The sequence below is a fragment of the Camelus ferus genome, chromosome 8 (genome assembly GCF_009834535.1).
Source record: "Camelus ferus isolate YT-003-E chromosome 8, BCGSAC_Cfer_1.0, whole genome shotgun sequence".
Lineage (NCBI taxonomy): Eukaryota > Metazoa > Chordata > Mammalia > Artiodactyla > Camelidae > Camelus > Camelus ferus.
The window spans coordinates 61,591,029-61,602,430 of record NC_045703.1 but is presented as its reverse complement, the minus strand read 5'-3'; the positions used below and the strand labels follow the sequence as shown (position 1 = coordinate 61,602,430).

Genomic DNA, 11,402 nt, shown 5'->3' with positions numbered 1-11,402 from the left:
GTCACTCTATGCGGAATAATCTCATGCTGCTATTATTTTTGACCTACCAAGATTTTTAATACTGTTCCAGCATTCTAGAAGATGAAAAATATGCCAATCTTTGAAATACATGGCATTTGAATTTCATATTTACTGTAAGTAAACAGACAGCAATCTTTGGATCATGTAGAGTCATTTGTTCTTCTACCATGAAAAGTTGGGAGAAATATATGACATGTGACATGAATGCCCAAACCGCAATTTATGTTTCTTCAATGATGAGTATCATAGACGTAAATTGATTTCACTTCTTCAACCAAAGAAAAGCCAGTTTCCTTGATTTCATGGGTACTGATCATTTCATTTGATTTATTTTTCCTTTGCTGCACTTTTAGTTTAATTTTCATCAGTAGCTTGTCTTTATTTGCCTGGACTGAACATTCTTCTTTCTTTACCCCTGTTCATTGCAAACAGCCACGAGGCAAATGTAGTCTCTCACAGCCTGGACCCTCTGTCAACAGTCCACATAGCAGGTACCTTATTCTCCTGGTTTCCACACTGTTCTAGAACTTCAAGAGGATGATGAAAATTGTCCATGATTTATGTAGGCCTGTGTCTGGTCTGCCTCAGGGTAGTTGAGAAATTACTCATTTCAGTCCACACCCTTTTCTCATAAATTCGGAGAGACTTTTCTAAGTGTAAAGTACAAGAAAATCTCAGAGCATAAAATGTTTGGACCCCACCAAAATTTTGCTTAACTATACATAAGGCACCTGGTCCTTTTCATCAAGCGGTATTATTCTGTGTGCGCGTGAAGCTTCGATGCAACCGGTGGCCCAGCGCCATTTGATTCATGGCAGAATTTTGTCATCCTCTTTATTTCTAGATTTTACAATAAGACAGGTAATAGATCAATGAATTATTTTACCATTCCCAGACCCCACAAATCTGAATAAAATATACTAACACCCCCAGCCTTTTCTTTTATTTTCATGTTTTATCCAGATTGTGGGTTTGGGATTCTCAAAACGGCTAGCCCTAACCCGGGATTACGGAACATTTCTAAGCACCTTCTCTCTTCCGCTTATCCTCGGACTTCTCTTCAGCCAGCACTCTCAGTCAGCCACCTTCCCGACACTTGGCAGGCTCTTTCACTCTGGAAACAGGAGCAATCAGTGCCCCTGCCGGGGAACCTCCAGAACCCTCCTCCCAGCCGCCCCCTGCTTCCCGCCTGGCTCCCGGCGCCCCCGTCTCTGCCGTTCGCAGTGCTTTGCCTTTGTTGCTGTTGGTGTGATGTCTGTGCTCCCCGGCCTTTTCACTAATCAGTTCTTGCCCCCCATCCCCCGACAACTTTTTCAAAATGAAAACACTGGCCTTGGAAGCGGATTCCTTCCTTCCAGTCGCAGGCAGCTCACTGTGAAAGTACTTTGCCCCTCTGGAAACTCCTCGCCACTGAGCTGGAATCTCAGGTCCTGGAAGGAGGGTGGGGGAATGCGGAAGCATCAACAAACCCTGAGTAACAGCTGGAGCGCTCCAGCTGCGTGCTGGAGGGACTGGCTGTTGCGTCTGGCCGTTTCCACTCAGCCGAACGAATGCAGAATGGATTTTTGACGTGCTTTCTGGTTTTAAGCTTCCCTTCACTATGTTTTGCTTTTTTATTTTTTCTTTCCGTTTGGTTTGATAATAACTTGGGGGGTTTTGATTCTGATTTTGGGGGGATTTTTTGTTTTGTTTTTGTCCATAACAAAATATCAATAATGAAACATCGATAGACAAAAACTCACAGGGATTTCTGAAGATAATGATGGGCTTGTACTGGTACTCTGATGTTTCCTTAGCCCCCTGCAAGGAAAGACATCAGGTACACTAGACAGATCACTGTTTTATATAGTCTGTCTTCTCCCCACAGTGCTGATGTGCTATGAACAGAGATATGTCCACAGCATTCCTTTGGGGATACCAGAGATCAGTTCTTTGGTTGATAGAAATAATGGTGATGAAAAGGGGAAAAGCTCTTATGTCATTTGCAACATCAATAGCAACCACCCTTTGGTTCCTAAATTTCACATCGATCCGCTCCCCTAATTCTTTCAAACAGCCACACAGGCCTTCCAAAACGTCAAAGGCCTCGTGCCTTAAGGGCAGGAAGTGCTTCAACATGTCTCCTCCTGGGGCTTTGCTGCTGGGACAGCCACGTTCTCACTGTGACATTTGCAAGGCGCCTTTCAGCTCTGCTCTGTCCAGCACTGTTTATTAACACCCTTCTGAGCTCACAACTCAGGGTTCACTTTGCTGCTTAGCGGACCTGGAATGCAAGCGATCTTCCTCCGAATGGCAAACATCATCAAACACCTTGGCAGACAGGTTGTGGTTGAACATTCTTGGACTTCCCAGCTCCTTGGCACCTTTGTTGGGGGTGCATCCAACCTGGACAATGACAGGGAGAGTCTGCTGGGAAAGAATTAACTTCACTCACAATCCCGGCTGTTCACACATTGAGACTTGAGATTACCTGGCGTTTGATCTTGCACTGGTTCAGCAAACTTGAAAGGTTATGGCAGAAGCACAAACAGTTGAGAATGTTGACCCCAGCAGTCTGTGATGGGAAAAATTTAGGCATATATTCTTCCTGAGAGAGGAAAGAGGCTGAGTTGAAAGAAACTGAGTCATTAGTTGGGAGGGAGGGTTCTTACATTCTTTTTCTTATTTAAAGTCAGATATTGATAGTGTCAGTTGCTTGCCTACTGTATATTTCAGTTTGATTTTATGATCACTGTTCTGTGTCCTCTCACCTAGTATTCTAAGCCTACACATGGATTGATGCCAGGGTTTACCATACACCTACTGTGTTTAGGCCCCAGGCTTACAAAATTAATACAATATTGTTCTTGCCATCAAAAGACTTGCAATATGTCAGAATCTAGAGATCCCCTAAATTAATGACAAGGATCTCCCTTAAAATTCTAAACACTTGAAAAACATCTGAAAGTATGCTTTCATAATAACTATTCACAGTTTGGGGGGATTAAACATATTTAAGGAGCATGCTCTTTGAAGCTATATTTGTGATGGGCCAGCTAACTCCTTTTGACCTAAAATTGTCTAACCCAATACCCAGTAACTCTTCAAAACTCTGCTGTGGATTAGTTGAAGTTGACCAACAGGAAGATTTTACCCCAGTTTCCAGCAAGGCAAAGGCATAATTGCTCTGCAGTCAGAATAGAGTGAATTGATGACTTCTTTCCAAAGCTGGGAATTGTAAAATGCAAAATTTTCCTCTGGGCACCTTTCGTCTCTGGCACCTTCTAGACAGAGAACTGAGGTGGAATGAGAAGTGGCAAATGACTGGCTGAAACACTAAAAGGGAGGGAAAAAAGGCCTCATTTAAAAATGTGCTCAAGGGAGCCAAATATATTTAAGCAAGCACAGTGGGGTTTTTTGCATGTACACCAGGGCTTCACTATAAACACTACTTAATTTCTTGTGGAATTTTTTTTTTTCAAATCCATGCTGTCAGACTCCACCCTGCGGATTTATTTATTCAAAGGTCTCAAAGTGCCTCAGCCTAGAACAGTCTTGCCCCTGGGGCAGGCTGGACACCCTGGCTGAGGATAGTTACAGGGTAAGGCTCTAATACGCGTCTTTTATATTTTGAGGTATGCATTCCCAGAGTTTCCCAGGAGCAAGTCAGACACTTTGGAAAATGCATCACATCTTTGAAAAGCAATGCTATAAATCAGGAACATCTCCCTGGACGAATAGGCTGAATCCAGCAAAAACGGGAAAGGTCTGAGTCAGCACACTTATGCTTTAATAATCAGATAATCATGACAAGTTGCTGACATTTGTTTAGCACTTGCTCTGTTTTAAGCACCATGCTAAGTGCCGTGTATCTGTTACCTCATGTAACCCTCCCAGCATGTCCACGGCAAGGCTGCAGTCCCAGTTTTACAGACAAGAACGCCAGGGATCAGAGGCATGGAGATTTAGAATTTGAACCCAGGTCTCTCTGACTCTGGATCCTACCTCGTTCACCACTCTGCTCTACCGAAGGGCTGTTAACGGGTAGGATTCTTTAAGCAACAGTTTCAGGCCTGGGGTTCCCATGGGTTGCCTGGGATTGCATAGGACTAACCAGAATGTTCATCCTGGAGTAAAAGGAGACTGAAATCCTAAATGGCTTCTGGGCATTTGTCTTCTGGATGACATATGGAAAGAACAAAGGCCATTCACACAAGAACAGGCAATAAGATCATAGACAACCTAATACTTGCCCCCAATAAATTCCTGTCCCTCTGCTGCCCGTGTTTGCTCACAAGTAACAAAATGAATTGAAAGTGTCTCTTCATTTGGGCTTAAATGAGGTATGCCCAGAATTAACTCATCTTATTTCCTTGAATATGTAGGGTTTTTGAGATGAGCCACACTCTGCGTGCACACGATTCAGGCTTCTCACAACTCTTGGCCATACTTCCTTTTCTGCGGTAGTGTTTGTATCCGCTGCTCCCTCTCCTCCATCCTCCTCCTCCCACAACTAGACTTATTTTGGGAAAGAGATGAAACAGCTCCCAGGCCATGATTAATCCCCAAATTTGTGAGGTGAGTGAGAGAAATAATCAAGTAAACATTTACTGGTAGAGAACAAGCATGTTTTCTCTGGACAGAATTATCTGAAATATCTCCACTGATTAAGTCCCTTCAGTAAGTTCACACTTACAGTTTTTCTTCTATCAACACCACCTCCGTGGCATCTACTTATGGAATAAACCGTTGGAGAGTAATGAGTAACCAGCCCATGAATTCTCTTTGTTCTTCCCCTCCTCAATTTCCCAAGACTCTTGAAACTTAGGTGATTTTTAGGTCAATAGATTAAACATTAAAAGTACCCTGTTACTTGATATCATTAACCTGTTTGTACTAGAAGATCTTGAACAGGTTTACCCGAAAGAAGAGGCAACTTTGGGCACGTTGAAACCTTGGTAATTGCCCCAAGCAGGTGGCTTCTTCTGTTTTTTTCAATAGAGAAATCGGACATTTCCAAGAGCAGTCAACTGTATGGAAGCTCACTAAGCACTGTGTGTTCTCTTTGCCCCTGTTTCAGCCCATTATTTCTCCCTAGGTTGGCATTCTTCAACATTAGAAAGCACACACTAAATAAATTGTAATAAGGAGTGCTCTGATGCTGTTCAGTGTGCCGTGTCCTTCCGCAGAGCCTGCAACATCGAGCCCGTGTGCCAGAGGGTGCCCTTTCTAGCTTTCCTCAGGAGCAGGCTAGTCAATATGTAGCTCTTGTTTTGATCTTGATCTTTGGCTTAATCACTCAAAGAAGCTAATAACTGGCAAGCAAGGGCTCTTCAGCTCTGTCAGACTGTTACTATCAATTATATACATAAATCTGCCCATCGCTAAAGTCCTTCAGTGACTTCTAAAGAAAAAGAGTCTGTTAGAAATCTCCCTCAGTGGCTTTAGGTCCTGAACGATGAGGAAATGTGGGGCTGTCTTTTGTGCTTTGGCTGTGACTCAGACAGGTGATGGGTGGAGAGTACTGCTTGCCAGGGCGTATTTTCAGGTCACGGAAAAGGTATATTGAAGAAAATTTCAATCCAGAGCTCATGGGTAACGATCCCATCCCTCTCCAGACGCTTGAAACCACTGAATTCGTAACCTATCAGAGCCAAAAAGATTTTAGGATATGAACGTACCCTCATCTTTGCAAATGAGAGACCAAATTACTTGCCCAAGATTGTACCACTGCCTCAAAGCAGAGCGCCTCCTGTCCACGTGCTGACTTGATAATCTGTGTAATACTGTGAGGCTTTATGATTAGAGCACTTATTTTATTTTGGGGGGATAATTAGGTTTATTTATTTATAGATACATATTTTTAATGGAGGTACTGGGGATTGAACTCAGGACCTCACGCATGCCACGCACACGCTCTACCTCTGAGCTGTACCCTCCCCAATAGGGACACTTATTTTAGACACGAGGAAACCACTCACCTCCAGGTATATTAGGATGCAAGCATTGTCTTCTTTGCTTCTACAGGTGAGATATCTGTGACATAAGTGTGACCTCGATGATGGGTTCATGTCACCAAACAAAGCATACAGAGAGTGTGGTAGGCAGGGCGTTTGGAGCCCTGAGTTCCTGCACGATCTCTTCCTTTCATTGTGGCTTTGGGGCAGGTCATTCACCCTGTCGATAAGAGCCCAAGTTCTGGGAGGTGAAAAACCAGAGCTGAAATCCTAGTCCTGCCACCTGCTAGCTGTGAGACCTCAAGCCCATTCTCTTACTTCTCTGTGCCTCCCCCTCGTCGGCTACAAGACGAAGGTGCCCCGCTCCCTGAGGACCGCGGTGGGGACTGAGTGGGAGAACCCAAGACAAACGCTTGTGTCGCCCGGCAGTTAGCAGGGTAAATGTTGACTCTCCATAGCTACTTATCCACAGAATTAAAGATGGGTTAGATACTCTCTAAGGCCTTATCTCAACCCGAATACTTCCCAGCTAGGTAACTAAAGAAGCTTCTGTTTAACAGATAGGTGCCTTACTTCTTTCATGCTTTACTAGATCTTCACAAAATATCTGCTTTGTCCTGCTGAGCTCTTTAGGAATAACTCACTGATCTTAGCATAAAGGCAGTTAGTCAGTTTGACCACTAGATGGTGACTGAACTCTTGTGGCCTCCCAGCTGGTAGACCGTGCTGACCGATTAGTAGAAGACATAAAATGTGTCTACTATGGAACTTGCAGATTGGAAGACCCCTCTAGTCTAATTTGAAGGGTTTGAAGAAGAAGTTGCAGCATAGGGGTGAAGCGAGTTGCTCGAGGTCACACAGCCGTTCGTTGTAGACCAGAGAAGAGCGCAGGCCAGGGTAGACCAGGTATGTGTGTTTTCACCCCACGACAGGGGCTGCAGCAGAGGCACAGTGTCGCACGCGGCTGCCCGGGCTTCTGCAGGGCCAGTCTGGCCTCACGTACTTCTTTGATAGTTTAATAAGAGAGTTTTGAGTAGCTCTTCTGTTCCCTTTTAAGGAGATTATGTCTTTTTTTTTTATCCTTCACATTTATTTTCTTTGGTGCCACTCCTCATCCCTCACTGACTCCAGTGGAATCTGTTTTTAGAAATTAATGACTACTAGGGGAGCCAGTGACGTGTTTTCTTATAAGATAAACGTACAGAGTAACCAATACAGTTTTCACACCATATTTCTCCAGGGGCCTCACATTCAGTGTCTTTACCAGCACAACCATTAGAGAGTTCACAGTAGGTATGGTGGCATGTGTGTCAGTCGGTACCTCTATTCTTTTTGCTTCTGTGATGTTGTGTGTGTGTGTGTGTGTGTGTGTGTGTACAAAATTCCTCTTGTAAATAACATTTCTTTCTTCATCTTTTCTACTAATAACCAATCAAAACATTAATGGGTGCTCACAAGAGAACACAGTGCACCCCACCCAGAACCTACTCCATGGTCAGCCTGTCACAGTCAGTCTTTCTTAGGATTCCTGAAATTCAGGCTCCATCTCTAATGCACCACTTACAAGGAGTTGGGGCAATTAAAGGAGATAAGAAAACTAGGAATTTGAGTCTTGAAGGGGGCTTCAGAATGGCAGTCTGTCCTCAGAAAAATCATGTCCATTTCCCAAATGCACAGAGCTAGTGACAGACGGATCAGCCTAGAATCGGTGTCATTCAACACCAGTGTTGGGCAGACCGACTCCACTGCCGTCCTGTTCTTCCAGCTTTGCAGCCCACTCATGTCAGGGCCGGTTGCTGACTCAGTGCAAGATGAAACCAGGGTATACTCTCAGATTAATTAGACTTCATGGGTCTGTGCTATTCTTGTCCTTGCCACGTGGATTTTGGCACATCCAGGACGGCTCGATGGGAGGGATATGTTGTGTGAGCCTGACGGCAGCTCACGTTGCCTAACGGTGCTCCTGGTAGTCTTAAGCCACAAATGTACTGCATCAAACATCCCCGTTTTAATTACCCTGGATCTGCTTAATTTATGCTGGTAGAAGGCGTGTGGAGCAATTATCTTTGTTGATGGAAAATGTTTTACCAAATTAAGGGGTGGGAATTTGAACCCAATTAGTTACCTTCAGTTGACTGACTAAATGTTTATTTTCCATCAGTGCAGTTTCCAAACAACTCTTCATTTGGTGGTGGGGAGATCACCTGGGCTTACTGCAGAAGGCTGGCAGCTCACTGCCAGGCTGGGTGGTGTCTGGCCCGACCCTGTTAGCTTCCAGGAAGGTGAGGAAGCAGCCTCCATCCAGCACTGGAGATCTTTGAGTTATTTATGTCGATTCCTCCCTCAGGTCCATAAAAGGTGGCTCCGATTCCTCCCTTTCTGAGCCCCAGCCAGCTCGGTCCGGCCGAGCCTTCCTGTTCCGGGTCCTCCGGGCGGCTGTCCCACTTCAGCTTCTGCTGCTGCTTCTCGTCGGGCTCGCCTGCCTTGTGCCAGTGTCCGAGGAAGACTACAGCTGTGCCCTCTCCAACAATTTTGCCCGATCATTCCACCCCATGCTCAGATACACCAACGGCCCGCCTCCACTCTGAACCAAGCAGGTGCCGTCGGCGGCAGTGCCGGGAGCACAGGGAGGACCTGGCCGAGGGCAGCCCTACAACTAGCAAGAAGAGGACCTGAATCTTGGCAGATGCACTCGGGGTGGCAGCTTTAGCTCACCTCCACATCCCACGTGTGTGCAAATCGTGGCTTTGGAGGTGGATGATAAACAGTGACGAGAGGAGAGCAAATAGTTGCGGGAAGGTTTGGAAGGGTCTTTCTTTGAACCTGAGCCTCAGCACAGAAGAGATTAAGGACCTCCAATGTTCCCTGGAAGCACAGACTCATTCTGTGCATCCCCAGGGACTTCAGCAGACCATCTGGGCAGCTTTCCCACAGTGCTGCTCCATCCAGTCAATAAAGGATGCTACCTGAGTGCCGTGTCGGCCTCGAACAATCTACCAACCAACCAGTGCTGATGAGATTTTAGAACCCTGTAACATACATTTTTTAAGAGCTTATATGGCAACTTCCTTTCTACCTTGTTTTCCTTTGGGGCATGATGTTCTAACCCTTGCTTTAGAAGCACAAGCTGTAAATCTACAAGGCACTTTTTTTAAGTATAAAGAAGAACTGGATGTAATAAATAAGATCATGGAAGGCTTTATGTGAAAAAAAAAAAAGGTGAATGTTAGAGTAAAAAAATATTTATGTATGTACAGTTTGCTAAAGCCAAGTTTTGTTTGTATCGATTTCTTTGCATTTATTATAGATATTATAAAATATTTTGTCTGTGCTTTTTATTGTCCCTGAAGAAATGACTCTCAGTTTCCCTATTAAGCAGGCACTTATCAGAACGCCACTCAAATTATCTTTTTTGTGGAATGAATGAAGCTGAAACAGAAGTACATTAAGGAAAAAGGATGAATGGAGGTGGTGTATATTTAGACGTAAAGAACTCCAGATGATTCCTTCTCCCGCCTCCTTGCACAGCCAATCACATCTCTTGGCCTCTTGTTCCCCAGCATCTTTCATACTCTCTTTTCCCCTTGGCACATTTGGAAGAACCTCCCAAGCCACTTCATCCCAAGGGTATGCAAAAGCCATATGAATTTTCCTAACGCACTCTTGTTCAGATCCCTTCTTTGCTCCAAAATCTTCTGTTTTGATTGTCTAGCAGAAGAAATATAATTTAAGTCTCTCATTCAAGTCTTAAATACAACAAAGATTTTATTCTGCCTCTCTAATCTTGCCAACAAGTGGCCCTCAAGGAATTGTTTGGTGCTCATGTTGTTTTAATCCGCCAATTAATAATCAGACAGGGAGGATTTATATGAAATCCAGGCTTCAGGCTTCTCTTGAGAATGGAAAGCTTACGTGTCCTGGACACATATTTCTACATGACAGATAATTTGCTGGAATGACGTGGCTGCTGTCCCTTGAAGAGTAGAAGGAGACAGTTTTTATGTTTGCTCATATACATGATCAACCACTCTCATTGCCTGTACCAGCCTAACTTCTGTAGGTATTTAGTTTATAAATCCTGTTCTAAATTGAGAATTTAAACCAAACCAAGGTACTCAGAATTACCTGGAACCGCCGTCCATAGCTTCCATGACGTTCGTAGCCTGAGTGCCTTCTCAGCTAGGGGTCTGGAGGTTTATTAGGTTTTCTGATTTCTGGGCTCACTGTAGATCTTCCAATTCAATCTCTGGGGGTACCACCTGGGAGCTTGCATTTTAACCAGATGCCTCAGATGATTTTAGTCCTACTAACTGTTGAAAAGCACTGCTCTGTACCTTCTTAGCTTCTTCTTTCTGTTCTCACTGCTCCTTCTCTCTCACCTGCACAAGACTCAGCTCACGAGCCACCTGCTCTCTGGAGACAGTCCCAGGTCACTGCTGGACGGTACTTAGACTTCCCCCGACTGCACTTTCCTCCTGCGGCATTTCTGTCGTACTCGTTCTGCTGTTGGGCTGTTCCTGTCGGCTTCCCCCTGGAATCCTGCCCAGGGAACAGATCGGAGTTAGATGTTCTTCTCTCGAGAAGACAAACCTGAGTGTAGTGTTTCCTGTCTTCCTGCTTCTGGAAAGACTGTAAGCAGCGGTGGAGATTGGAGTTGAAGGATTCCCTGCGCCCTCATCTGAGATGGGCCCCTCTTCAGGGCTCGCTCTTCACTCATTTCCCCGTTTCCCCCACTCCAAACACCTGGAAGTCATGGCCTTGCCTCCAGAGCAACCCAGCCCTTCAAGAGACACATTGCCACCGTGATGGAAGTCACCACATACTGACACATAGTCACGGTGAGGGCCAGCACAAAGGGATCTCAGGGCCGTTTCTCCTCCACATTGCAGTCAACTGACATCACACATTTCCCGTCACAGAAGAACCAAATGCTAAATGTGGCTGAGAAAATAGTTTGGCTTTAAGAAAAAGGTTAGAGTCCCATTTGTGCCTTTCTAAAATCCCCTGCGGAACACTGAACAGGAGGCATCATGTGCATTTCTAGTAAATTTTGTGAAGACTTGAACAAAAGAAGGTTGGAACGGGACAGAAGAAGGAAGCCCGGGTGAGTGTAAGCATTGAAGCCACCTGGTGACAGTTTTCCCCAGATAATGATGTGACCAGTGGAGCAAGGACCCTGCCAGCCACGGATGAGACTAAGGAATCTGTTTGATCCCACACACTCTCGCTTGGCTCCTGAGGGAGGGGACACATGGTCACATTAGGAGCATCCTCCCTGCACCAGCAGCTTTGTGACAACAGAGAAGGAGGAAGTACGTTCAGCGAAGGCTTTGTGGACGAGGTGGGGGCGCTGAAGGAATATTAAGGGGCCAAAAGGGCACTGATGGCTGATAAAGAGGCCCTCACCTCTGGAGCAAGGACTGTCAGGAGCCCTGCTGCCGCCTG

At 45.2% G+C, this 11,402-nt stretch overlaps 1 protein-coding gene across 17 annotated transcripts in view; it reads left to right on the top strand.

Annotated features, from left to right (window-relative positions):
- Positions 1-9,277, top strand: part of SYNE1 (spectrin repeat containing nuclear envelope protein 1) — a 427,871-nt gene extending 418,594 nt beyond the window's left edge. For 15 of the 17 annotated variants that reach the window (XM_032485189.1, XM_032485193.1, XM_032485194.1 and 12 more), the window contains 2 exons: positions 454-512; positions 8,305-9,277. In XM_032485189.1, coding sequence (XP_032341080.1) covers positions 454-512; positions 8,305-8,545 — 300 coding nt within the window. In that variant the 3' untranslated portion in view covers positions 8,546-9,277. The remainder of the gene's footprint in view (positions 1-453; positions 513-8,304) is intronic. The other 2 variants (XM_032485200.1, XM_032485201.1) reach the window with 1 other exon arrangement.
- Positions 9,278-11,402: the final 2,125 nt, after the last annotated feature.